The 13,733-nt window shown below is 42.6% G+C and overlaps 1 protein-coding gene across 1 annotated transcript in view; it reads right to left on the reverse strand.

The window, feature by feature from the left end:
* Window positions 1-103: 103 nt before the first annotated feature.
* Emc2 (ER membrane protein complex subunit 2) overlaps window positions 104-13,733 on the reverse strand; it is a 36,887-nt gene continuing 23,257 nt past the window's right edge. The window contains exons 8-11 of the mRNA XM_004642239.2: window positions 12,623-12,704; window positions 11,248-11,358; window positions 9,133-9,237; window positions 104-213 (exon numbers count right to left, since the gene is read on the reverse strand). Coding sequence (XP_004642296.1) covers window positions 127-213; window positions 9,133-9,237; window positions 11,248-11,358; window positions 12,623-12,704 — 385 coding nt within the window. The 3' untranslated portion in view covers window positions 104-126. The remainder of the gene's footprint in view (window positions 214-9,132; window positions 9,238-11,247; window positions 11,359-12,622; window positions 12,705-13,733) is intronic.

Raw genomic sequence — 13,733 nt, forward strand, 5'->3', positions numbered from 1 at the left:
GAACACACTCTTTACAACTGCCCTGTTCGCAGAGCTTAAGAGTACAAACAGCACTTGGCATTTAGTAAGTAACAGGGCAGGAGGTTCCACTGTGCAGCAGTGACGTCAGCGTCAGATCTGCGATGCCTACGACTGGGTGATCTGTAAAGTTTCCAACATGTCTTCAACGGCCTTCAGAGAGTATCTGGTTTCCTTCTTACTTCGACCTGCAAACTAATTTTAAGAAATGCTCAGGCTCAGTTCCAGTGGCAGGATAAAAAATCAGAATCTTACCTCCACAGTGCTGAAGAGAGTTAACATGGACTACTGCAGCACTAGCAGAGGGTCAGGTGTGTTCTTCAGCAGGTTTCCTGGTAGCGGACGTGCAGAGACGTCTCAATGCACTCTTCCCCAGTCTGGGCGGTTAAGTAATAAAGGAGCTTGCAACACCACAGTCTGGCTCTAAAGCTAGTCTCTTCTCAGATGGCAAAACATTTATGCAATAAAAGTACTCAGTTAAAATGGAATTTAGTATACACTTATGTAGGATAAGGCTTACTTATACTTGCCTTCCCTCTAAGAAGATTTTTTGAATTTCAAACAAAGGTAATATATAAATAAAAGTACATTTTATTAAATGCTTTAAGGCTGCAAGTATTCTCAAACATTATAAAATAGGTCTTTTTAACTTTGCATTTACTAGCTAAATAATATGGTGTTTTTGATCTATACCAAATATTAAAATGATGTAAATGCTTCAGAATACCTATTTCTAGCTTATTAAGTTGCAATTTACTTTATAAAAACAATTTATAAGAAAACAAGAAATAACGGGTAAGTGCCATCTGTCTGCAGAACCAGCTCATGGCAGACTCCAATGTACTGTGCATGCTGAGTGGACATGCGACGCAGCCCAGGGCCCCTGCTGATTTCAAAATGGGTTTCTCACCTACCAGACAACTCCACCATTTATCAGTCTGACTTAACACAACACAATTACCAGATAAATAAGCATTCTCTGTGTGAGTGCAGGAAAGTTATTACACATGTTCTGCCTGCCTTCCCTTGACTAGAGGACTAATTAAAACGTGGTATTAGCAACATGCGGTACTGTCCAATTAACATATTCTAAGGGGCTGGCCACTCGTTCAGACGCAGTGCAGTCTGAGGTACTTAGTACTGATTTATAGGGTGCCTCTTCTCCTCTGTAATGAAACGAGTTCAGCCAGTTTCTCTTGACCTGCTCAGAAAGATGGAGTGCTCGGGCGACGCCTGCTTCAGGCGCCAGTGACCGGCCTCTGACCCTCGAGCTACAGCTGACGTTTAATTTCCCCTGCCTCCCCAACACCAACTTCTGAGGCTGAAGCTTCACTTGACAGAGCAAACATGGGGCGGCGTAAAGGCCAGCGAGAAAAGCCTGTAAAAACCGAGCTCGCGTTCCCTTTCATCACGCACCACTGGAAGAATGAAATGTAAAAGTAAAGCTGCAGAGCACACTCACAGCCCCACCACATTTAAAACACTGTTTCTAAAAGTAATGAATTCCCCTGGCAAATGAATTTTAGGGTAGGGCATGCTTATTCTTTGACCCAACTGACAATTTATTTCCCAAGGATTCACCAAGAACAGAAAGCCTTCCCAGGTACATGGAAGGGTCAAATCAGACACTGAAAAGACTAATTTCGACAAAATACTAAAGCGCCAGGGGAAGCTAGAACACACTCCACACAGAAGCATTTAGTGTAAATGTTGTAAATAGTAAAGAGAAAATCTCAACATTTTGAAAAGCTGGGGCTGGTGAGCTATCTCAGCAGAGTGAAGCGCCTGCTTAGGCAAGTTTAGGCAAGCGCAGGGACCATGATCCCTGGCACCACGTGCCACACCAGTCCCACTCCCGGGGTGGGCTGAGCCAGCCACAGAGTTCAGGCATCATGACGCATGCCTATAATCCCAGCGCTGGGGAGGCTGGAAACAGGAGGATCACTATGAATCCAAGCAATGTAGTGAGGTCATGTAACAACCAACTACATTAAAAAAAGAAAAATTTAAAGCAAAGTCCTAATCCAAATTTTAATACACAGCATTTCACAATTTCTAGTTAAATATAATAGAATTAGCTAATTTTAAAAATTTACCTAAGATACTGTCAACACTGACAACTGCTGCAATTTAGAATACAGCTAACTTATTTGTATGAGAACATAAAATACATACATGACCTCACTACATTGCTTGGATTCATAGTGATCCTCCTGTTTCCAGCCTCCCCAGCGCTGGGATTACAGGCATGCGCCATGATGCCCGAACTCTGTGGCTAGCTCAGCCCACCCCGGGAGTGGGACTGAGTGGAAAAATGAATCTATCACTTCAAATTTTGCCTGACATACAATTATTTTGTCTCTTCCAGAATTGCACGGCAATTTAACTGGTTAGATTGGAATCGTATTTTTCCTCAAATCCTGATTTAATTCTCTATTTCCCAAAGGAGAGTAACAGAATCACCTCTGCAATCATAAAGAACATCTGGATCATCAGCGCAGACAAATGTAGCAGTACACCAAAGAAACAGTTCTCTGAAAGATCATCAGTAGTAGGTTCACATTAAACTTTTCATGAGCTCTGACCAAACGCGTCTGCCCTTGGGAACAAGCTAACCTGACCCTACCTGAAGCACAAGTAGCAGCAATGCTGTTTCATTAAGTGCAAAGAAAGAAAAGTAATTCGTGAAACTTATTTTCTCTCACTTATGTATATATAAAGAAAAACACCATGATAACAAACATTTACTTTGCACTTTATTCTGGTTTAAATGTCTAGATACGAGTCCCACAGTTCTCAGTAAGATTCCAGAGATTTATCTAATAATAAAAATGTCAATCTATGGAATTTATACTTTTCCATGTTATTCACAAATTCTATACCTTTCCCTACAGTTATATTTGAGTAAACTATTTTTTCATAGTTTGTAAGAAAATTCATCATAAAAAACTAAACAAACACTTGATTATCAAATTCAGAGATTGAGGATTCATCTACTATGGAAACTGGACTAGCCTGTATAAAGGACTAACTTAGTTTTATACAATTTGTAGAATATAACATGGGCAGGCAGAGTGACAGGATAAACGAAATGGAATGCTAGAGGGGGAAATCTTAGGAAACACACAAGTCAGATGTGAAAGAGTGCAAGCACAACCTATGATCACATTGACAGGAAGTTCTAGGGCAGGTGACACTAATTCTGGGTGATAAAAGCAAGTCAGTTGATGGCATGTGGAGCAAGGCTGGACATGAAAAGGCAGAGATTTCCGAGAGGCAGAAGCGCTATATCCTGCCTGTGGCGGTGCGAGGAGGGTGCGCACTGACGGACCACACATGGTTGAATACACACACTGCACCCCACTGCAGAAGATAAAATGCCCAGGAACTAAGCAGAGGGGCAGGACTAGGTGCTGGGCAACAGTGTAGCCTGGGTTAACTGTGTGATGTGTTTAGCAAAGTGTGACACAATCAGGTGCTCCCCATGCCGCTGCTCTGAAAGCTGAGCACACAAGCAAGCAAAACTGCATTCACCCAGTGTGGAACAGACACGCACAGCTGGCCAGGTGAAGCCACTGCGGCTGTCCACAGGGTGTGTGCTCGCTGAAGCAGGAAGAGCCTGGCTTCAGAGGCCCTGGACAGAACTTACTGCCTACCTGGAGAGAGCTCTGAGCAAGTCAGTCAGCAAAAGATACTGCGTAGAAACCCTTTGGGCTTCAAATCACAAAGTGAAGGCACAGAAACTCGGGAGAGAAAGCACGGGAAAAAAAGCTTCAAACGTGCAAGAAATTTAGCCTCTGATACTGGTGTCAAGGTAAACTGATCTTTACATAAGAGACGATTCCCAGCTGAGGAGCACTGGAAGCTGCTACACTGAAAACTAACATGAGCACAAGAGGTGCGTCATCTTCTGGGGTGGCATTCAAAACTCCATGAGAAGCTGACGAGGCAAACGCCTGCACCGTCCTCTCTGGGGAATGAAGACAGAGCAAATCCTCTCTTCAGGCGAGGTGCACAAAGGGCCTCTGGGTGCCACATGCAGAGCCCCAAGGGCACAGTGTAGCTCTCCAAGAGTGGAGATGCTCAGGATTATGCAGAGAGAGTACATTCAACCTAGTTGGGGGGTGGTACCAAGAACAGTGCTGGTTCTGCGGATGTCAGGCCTGATGGGACAGGAAGGGCTCATCTGCCTGTGGAGCTAACAGAGGGGGTATTCAGCCACTGAAGAGCTGGGCATGGAGTTTAATCACTGCTTAGAGTGTCAGCACTGAAATGCAGAGAAAGGCATGGAAAGCAGCAGTGACCTGTGAGAGAAAATGACTGAGGTGGCCATCAGGACCTGTGATGCTGAACTTGCGCTCCAACATACTCACACAGGCTGACTGTGCCAAGGTGGCCCTTCTGGGCTTGAAAGCAGTGTCATGAATCTGCCAGGCCAGCTTGGAAAAGTTACTGTGTCTTTCTGTGCTTTAACTCCTCATGCATAAAGCCGGAGGGCTGGGATGCAGCTCAGAGCAGGGTGCTTACCTACAGAGTGTGAGGCCCTGGGCTCGACCCTGCTGCTCACAAACACTTTGTAAATGTGTGCTGTTTTACAGTGGGCACAGTGGGTATAACACAGTGAACTCGAAGATGTCATTACTACACACAAGCAAATGCATTATATCACTGTGAGTCAGTGAAAATTACATCTGAACTCTGCAGAACACTTCCATGTCCATTGTGGAGAAGAAAAGCTAGATCCAGAGATAGATACCATTCTGTGTATCCAATATATCACCAGAGCCACATTCTGAACCAGGACAACAGAGATGTCCACAGTCTGTGGCCTTCACTACACAGAACTTGCTTCCAGTGTGTAAGAGAAGCTGACCCACCTTGTATCCTGCATGAAAATTAACTCGCATAACACTAGATTTAAGTATGAAATGTAAAAGAATGGGAATTCTGAAGAAATAAGAGATTACCTTTTTTGACCATGAAGCACCAAAATATTTTGTAAACAGAATACAAAAAAGCACAAACTAGAAAGAAAATGACTGGGCTGGGGAGATAGCTCAGTGGTCTAAGCACCTGCCCTGCAAGTGCAGGACCAGGGTTTGATCCCTGGAACCACATGCCATTCCAGCCTCATCCCTGGGCATGCTGAGATGGCCACTGAGACCGGGCATGATGGCACATGCCTGTAATCCCAGCACTGGAAAGGCTGAAACAGGAGGATCACTACAAGTCGGAGCTGCATAGCAAGACCCTGTACCAAATAAATAAATAAATAAATAAGAAAAAAAATATTAAAAATAAATTTAAAAAAAGAAAGAAAATGACTGATACATCTGAACATACCTACCTTCAAAACTTCTAAGGGACAAACTCATTTGAGTGAAGGTAAAGAAACATCACTACACATACAACTAAAACATAGCTGATACCAGAAAACTAGTAAAACAAACCAAAACTCATATAAACCAGTAAAAACAAAGATATACCAAGAAAGGAGATTCAAAGGTGAAAAAATGTGTGAACATGTTTGGCGTTGATGCAGGTGAGCACAGGCACCCAGGGAACCCACCCGGACCAGACTGGCAGGGTTTGGGTACCTCCTGGGAGCGCTCCAGCTACTGGTGCGAGAAGACAACAAACTTGGCAAATCCTGCTTTCCTCCTACAGCTGAGCAGACACACTCTAGGACCCAGCATTTCTGCTGCAGGACAGTGTGTGCCCTTTGGAAGTACAGGTGCATGCAGAGCAGGTGGCACGGGAAGTCCAGGGCAGCGACATTCAGAACAGCACCAAAGCAGGACAGTCCTGCTGCCCGCCAATCACTGGCTGACCTGCAAGGCCTTCACACCGCAGGCTGCAGTACTGTAAGAAGCAGGTGAACCACACACATCTGACAGGTCAGCCTTACAGACCCAGTAGGGAATGAACAGGGCCAGGCCCAAGTGAGTCCTCCTGAGCAGGGAGAAGGGAAAGGAAAGGACTGACAGAGAGGGCATATTTGTTCTTCACTTGTATGCATTCCCTCTGTATGATTAACTGCAATGCCAACTGATAACTTCAGTTCTTTTTCTATGTGCTATATTATAAAATAAAGCTGTATTTAAGTCATACTCTGTCAAAAAAAAGTATATTCTTGAGTAATAGTTTCCCACAATATCTTAAAAGCAATAATAGTGTGCATGCCATTAGTTTTGTATTGTACAAAACTTACCATCTTGTTTACTTTTCTATCATTGTTGCGACAAAATACCCAATGCCCAAAATTACGGAAGGAAAGGTTTGTTTTATTTAGCTCATAGTTTGTGGAATCTGTAATCAGCTGGCTCCAAGGCAGGGTGGCATAGTGAGGGGCAACAGCTCAAGGCAGCAGAGGACAGGAAAGCAGCAAGGGCAAAAGAGGGAGCAAGCCTCTCCCTCCCTCATAGTATAAGCAGGCTACCTGCCCTCAGGTGGGTGCAGCACTCACACCATCTCCCTGCCCTCCCCTTGCACAGACTCAGGAGGTTTATCCAGTGAGGACCCTGGCCCCTGCTGAGTCATTTAGCTAGAGAAGGCTAACAGAGGGGGTTCTACATTTCTTCTTCCACATTGCTCAAGTTGACACATTACACTCACACACCCCAGGCCTACTCTTCTCTGAAAGAAACCCACCACAGGCATGAGCAACCCCAAGTGGATCTGATGATCAGCCCCCAATACTCACATGCTAACATGATTCACACTGCTTCTAATATGCAACACAAACACACAAAAGTGACTCTCAAAGCTGTGGTTACTGAGCACTGAATACTTTCAATTTCCCTAGTCTTAAATCAAAAGAATACCAAAACCAAAAACTATAAAAAGCAAGCTCACACTCATCAAAAAGAGCAAGATTACAGGCCATTTTCCCAAGTGCCAGAAGATGTCTATGTCACCAGAGGAAGCTGGCTCTTACTGTGGAGCTCCACAACTCTACAGGAAGAGCAATAGGCAGTGGAGGAAGGGTACAACCTACTGCCTCAATAGCAGCCCAAATCCAAAGCTTATAAACAGCAGTAATCTCCAAGAGGACCTGTGCTAATGAATCTACAAATGACCTACAAAACTTTGAAAGTTTTCCCAGATTCCAAGCAAAGATAAATGTGAACAACTATATGGAATGTGAGATTGAACGCATCTAATTGGCCTCAAACCTCTCCAATAATCCTTTTCCAGAAGAACAAAACCTCACACCAAGGAGGGAAAGAAAAAAAAAAAAAAAAAACCTTGGGAAATAAAACCAAACTCTAAAGAAAAGAACTGGGTAAAACGAGAGGTGCTTTGGCAAAGACAATGCCCAGAGGCATCAACACAAAAAAAACCAAAACAGCTTCCACACCACCACCTAATTTAAAGGTGAAAGCAACCCTTCTACAATTCATGATCTCCAGAGTTCTAGGGGGTAGAACTGAACCAGGAAGTCTGATTTAGACTTAGTTCTGACCAAATTGAGTTCTCTTTAGTTCACAGGACTAGGAAGGGGGCCTTGTCTTATGTCTAACTGCCCTCATCCCATGACCCCTCCTAATGGCCCTGGAAAATTGCCTCATTTAAACATAAAGTATCAGTAAGAAATTACCATGGGGCCCACGGAGATATAGCTCAGTAGAATCAGTGCTTGCAGAAACATATTATGATAAGACTACTAGATTAGAAGATAAAGTTCCTTTGGGTACCTAGAAAAAAAAGTCTAAAGCACTTATCAAAAAAAGACTGAGGATGGCATTAGGCTTCTTGACAGCAACACTGTATTGTAAAAACAAATGAACAACATGTAAGATATGTAAGTAACTATAAGCCAAAGAATAGACACAGAACCAGACCATCCTTTAAATATACAAAAACTCAAGATGTAAGATTTTTTTCCCCTGAGCAAATTTCCATGAAAAAATATTTCCTGAAAAATCTAGAGATGAGTGTCATGAACTTGGAACCAACTAGAGAAGATTTTTTTTTTCCCTCTGTATTTTAGGGAAGGGTCTACAGGGTGTTCAGGGTCTCACTACTAGATTGGACTTGGAGTGATCCTCCTGTTTGCAGCCTCCCGAATGCTGGAATTACAGGTGCCCGCCACCACGCCGTCTGAATTGCTGGCTCAGCGTGCCCCAGGGTGCGGGGCCGGCATGGCAGGCCCGGGATCAAACCCTGGCCCCTGCGCCTGTGAGAGCTATTGGGCCAGCCCTTAGAGAAGTCTTAGACCTGCAACCAGTGGAGCTGCCCTGTGCTCCTAGTCTGTTCATCCATTCCCTGATGACACCTCTAGTTGAAGAAGCACTCCTGTACTTCCAAATTCTAAAATACAGCGTGCAGCCTACATTTCTATATTCTTAGAATTTGTGTGTGTCAAATTCAGAACCCCTGAGATCTGCTAGATGACAATGGTACAGATAGCTGTCAGGTAGAAATGCTCCAGGAGGTCAGAATGGGCTGTCCAGGAGCTGGCACAGGAGGGGGGCCCACTGCAACTGTGGGGAAGCACATCATCCGCTGAGGGCCATGTCCAGGACCAACAGTGAGACTGTATCCCACACTTCTCCTGGGGATAAATACCACCTCAGGAAAGCCACAAAAAGCCCCTGCTCTGCAGCCTGCCTGACTGCTCTGTGACTCGCTTCTACCTCAGCAATCATGCTCATGATCTCACTGGCCGACCAGAGTATGCTCCACCACATGCCACCTGGCCACTGCCCGTTTCCTACTATGAACTGCTCTCACCCATGGTTTTGCTCTATAAAAATCCCTAGAAAAGGCAGAGTCCTTGGCAACCTGAATGGGACCCCTTCTGTCTCTCTCTCAAACAGAAACTTTCTTTCCCCAATATATTCTGCTCTTAACTTCTGCTGTTCCTAGAATTCATTCTTCAATTTTAGAGAACACAAACTCAAACTGGACATTTAGCTGGTTGGGAGTTTCTTTGCCCTACATTATTAAGATCATAATGAAAAAGTCCTGAAAGTACAAACTAATTCTATACAATTGCCACATCTGTATGATGCAGGTCCGGAGGAACAGAAAATCGGCAACAGACAACAGCTCCGTGGCTTAGGAAGAAATCCACGCCAGCGCACGCAGAGCAGCTCCACCTAAACCGACCTGGTAGGCTCTGTTGATCTGACTAGCTGCCCAGCTCGCACACTTCATGTTGTCCTTCTTCATTTTCGCACTTGCTTTTGGATTAGACGCAATGTGACTCGCAGACTAAGGACAGAAAAGAAAAAAACATTCTTTTTCTAGGGGAAGTAGAAAAAACTCCCAGGGTCACAGATGCAGTAAAGAGTTTAACAAACTGTACCAAAACAACTTTTAAAGTTGAATGAAATTAATGTTTAAAAATAACTTTTAAAATATAATATAATACAAAGTAATAAGACCAGAAAGTGTTTAAAATAATATTTAAAATTACTGAATGATGTGTCTACCTGTCTCTTAAAGGTAAAAATCCCCAACTCTTCAACAAAGAAGTTAGAGAAACATACCTTCCAACCCAAAGCACTGAAGCATCAGGGTGTTACTAGTGTTATTTCTTGTTACTGTTACATTAGTCAGAATTATTGAATGTTAGTATCTTAAAAATAACTTTGACTTTTATACTAACAAGTGAAAAACATCAGTCTAGCAGGAATGCTTAAGAGGGTTTCTGTAATAAACTCCTTTATGCTTGTCTCTAATTCATTTTTTTTATTAACTGTGTTCTACAGAACTGATTGTCAACACAACTTAATGTACCTTCTCCTTTTTAAAAATGCATTTAAATGAGGAATTCTTAACCTGGAACCCATGAAATCTACAAACCCTCAAAAATCACACAGTAAATTTCAAATATATGCTTACATTTCTAGAAGAATAAGGTATAACTTTTTATTCTTAGAAGGACCTACTCCCAAACGACTTCAACCTTGCGCCTATGCCTCATCTTCACTACAGGCTCTTCAACCTTCCTCTTCTCTACCGGCGAGGTATTCACGCCCTAGCATCAATGTTTTACTCCTCTGGGCCTTTAACGTCACCTTTGAATGAGTTTTAGTAAATGCAGTGACCAAAGGAAAGACTCCAGAGTAGGAACCCGGCCTGGAATCCCAGCTCCATCCCATGGAAGCCCTGAGCCCAGAGTACAGAGTCACGCCTGTGTATCAGTGCCACCTCAGAAGCGGCAGCAATAAGAACAACACTCAGCTGATGTGAGTACTGAAGGACTAAACAGCAGAGCTCAGCTAAGTGCCTGGCACAGAAACTGCTACTACAGGTGCTTACTAACAACAATTTATTGTCACAAATTTCAAAAGGCATTGAACGTATTTGGTACAGACATACTGCTAACTACATAATGGTTTCAGTATAATTGAGATAAATGTTAGGCATGATGCGCCTATAATCACAGCTTTCATGAGGCTGAGGCAGGAGGACTGCTGTGAGTGCAAGGCCAGCCTCTGAACTGCACAGCGAGATGCTGTCGCAAAAAAAAGGAAAAAAAAAAAAAATCCAGATAAATTTTAATTCATTAGAACCATCTATTTTGCTATTCTATGAAAATTACACATTTATCTTTCTTCCCATTCTCATCTTCAATCACTACTTTTTCACGAGAGGGTACTTAAGTCTGTGAAAAGACTATGGTAAATCAATGTTGCAAAGAATGGAGTAACCTCCAAGCTTCAGCCTGGCCTTTCAGACTGCAGCAGCCACTGCACACGGCTCGGGGAGCCAGCAGGCCCTCTGCCCTAGTGTTCACTGACACTCTGCTCTCAGCGCACCTTGCCTGACAAACAAACACTGCACACTTCCACAAATCATCTTTAGACTTCTTTTATACCAAAAGAAATATTTTAGTTAGACATGCTAGGGATTTTATTTTCTAATGTTTATTGGTACATTTTAAAAATACCTCATATAAGTATTACCAGGTTGGGCACAGAACCAAGAACAACCATAACAATTTAAGTAACATAGAAGATACTCGCCTATTTATTATTTAATTTCACATGTGGAGATTTCAACTCTGATATGATAAAAGGCACCACCCAATAGAATGTCTAACAACTAAGATGTATTAACATTTAAAATGAAAACTGCCTTGTTGACTACTGCTAATTAAAATCATATACTTATCAATAAATTCAAAAACAAGCAAGGAATGATTAGGAAAGACAGCGGACTGGATTGTGAATGACAGACTTTGTGAAATAACATTAAGCATGCACCTCAACTCACCATGTAAAGCCCAAATAAAGCTCTCATGTTCCTGTTGTTCAATTTCAATGCCTGTGCAAAATACTTCCTTGAAAGTTCCAGGTTTTCAAGTCCGCCTTGAGTATATTTAACCTGCAAGAAGTTGCAGAGTGCTGAAATCTGTTTATTTTACTACTCTGAAATATAGCACGTCTCATCATTCCATAGGCATTAAGTAACTGAAACAGATATTCTATAAATACAAGCACGGTGTTAAAAGAATTCACTTTAAGGTTGTGAATCTCACCTACAAATTAAAGTACAACCTCCTCCTCCATGAAGCTAGTCTACTCTATAACCATTAAGATCTTAGAGCAGTTTAAAAAAAAAAAATGGGTTAGTACAATTTCTCATTAAACTGCCTTGCAAATGCTTTATAAAGTCAAATTTTCTATTACTAGATTTATAAATCTAGACTTCTCTGAATTGTCCTTTTATAGCTATGCTTTTTAAATGATGGTAATAATTGTCCTTTTATACTCTAAAGTCTTCATCTCACGGTATTAAATTGTACTGATAATCTTAATAGTAAGAAAATTACATATATATATACTTCTACATACTAAAATAGCAACTTTAATATGAATTTCTTAGAATCTGGATTTTTTTTGGGGGGGTATTTTAGTAAGGTCAACAGGGTCTACAGGATCTCTCTACATAGATCAGACTCCCAGTGATCCGCCTATGTTCAGCCTCTCAAGTGCTAGGATTACGGGAGCATGCCACAATGCCCCGTCTCAAATGCTACCTCAGCGTGCTCTGGGGACGGGGCCCACATGACAGGCCAAGGATGAACCCAGGCCGCTGTGTCTGCCTAAGCAGGTGCTTTAATCCACTGAGCTATCTGGCTGGCCCTAGAATCTGGATTTAAAAATCAAAATCACTGTGTCTCAGGGCAAGGGAGATAGCTCAACAGCTTAAGCACCTGCCTGGCAAGCGCAAGATCCTGAGTTTGATCCCTGCAACACACACACACACACACACACACACACACACACACACACAGAGATCACTGTGTCCCAGCAGTAATCATTAACAACTGTGGCATAATTACCTTACAGTTAGGGAGGAAAAGAACATTCTAGAACTGTATAAAATGCAAAGCATTTCTCTATTTAAATAGGATTTTTAATTGAAAAGTCAGTATTTCCATTGTAGTATTAAAAATTTCAAACATTTCCACAAGCTGACATCCATCGCATTTAAAATTTTTTTTTCTGTATTTTTAGGGAAGGGTCTAAAGGGAAAAATATTTATATACTTGCTTAACGTGAAGAAAATATTCTTAGAGCCATAATAATGCCCAACAGCAGCAAAACTGGAATCCCACGTGTGCTGCGTGTAAACACACACTCACCTCCGCATACTGCTGGCAATACAGGTGGTTGTGGGGATTTGTCATCATGAGCTCCTCCAGGCAGAAGGCTGCTTTTGCATAGCTGAAACAACCAGTGCAGTAATTAATTAAAAGTCATAAAGTTTATCTCAGCTATGCCTTAAATAAGTTCAAAACAATTTTGTGATATTTTATTCCCAAAACAATTTAAATAGCTCACAATAAAGATCTTATCCTGAACACATACACAGCAGTAACACCAAGATGTTTAGTGGAATGATAAACAGGTAAGTCCAAATCTTACAGCAGTCTATGAGCAATCAATCAATAGATATTACAACTTAAAACTTTACCTAGAATAGCTTCTGTAAGTCCTTTGTTTACTAAAATGTTCACAGAGGAGGAAACATATTCTATCAAGTATTCCCTAACTGCTGAAACTCCCTTCCTAGACATCTACTTACTAAAATACCCCATTCCAAAGACTTCTTGTTGCTTTTCAGTCTAACAGCAGATAATAAAATTCTCTGAGTAACAGCTGCACTTTGTTCTGATTTGCTCTCCACTGCCACTGAACCACGCAGAGGTGAGACAAGAGCCTCATGGCAAGTGTGGCCAGAACCACTACAAAGGGCTCTGGAGCCAGCTGTGGCTCTATTTTCCCCCAGCGTGTCTCCAGGCATGGGGCCCTCGGCCCTCAGGTCCCAGGCCAGCTGCAGACACAGACATGAGGGCTCTCTGGGAACAAGGGTACGGGGACTCAGCCCTCCTGGAGGCCACTGAGAGTTGCCTTCCGCATCTGTCGCCCAGGAGTACAGGCCACCACTACACACTGGGACCTGAGACACTCACTCTCACAAGTGCACACACTGCAGGCTCACCCACATGCAGTAATTAACAACAGCTGACCTTTATGAAGATTTCAGGTCTCATTTTATGTCACGCACATCTCTGAAGTATATTTAGTGAGTTAACTCATTCCATCCCATCAGAATTCTGAAAAGTAGAAATTATCACCACTGTTCTATGGAAAAATCCTGAGGCAGACCTGTAATTGAACCTGGGGCTGGGCCCTCCAGACTGTCTGCACCCTGAGACTCCTCCATGTGCTACCTGGACCTACCACTGCAGT

This window comes from Octodon degus, unplaced genomic scaffold (assembly GCF_000260255.1).
Source record: "Octodon degus isolate 3935 unplaced genomic scaffold, OctDeg1.0 scaffold00148, whole genome shotgun sequence".
In the NCBI taxonomy this organism is placed as follows: domain Eukaryota; kingdom Metazoa; phylum Chordata; class Mammalia; order Rodentia; family Octodontidae; genus Octodon; species Octodon degus.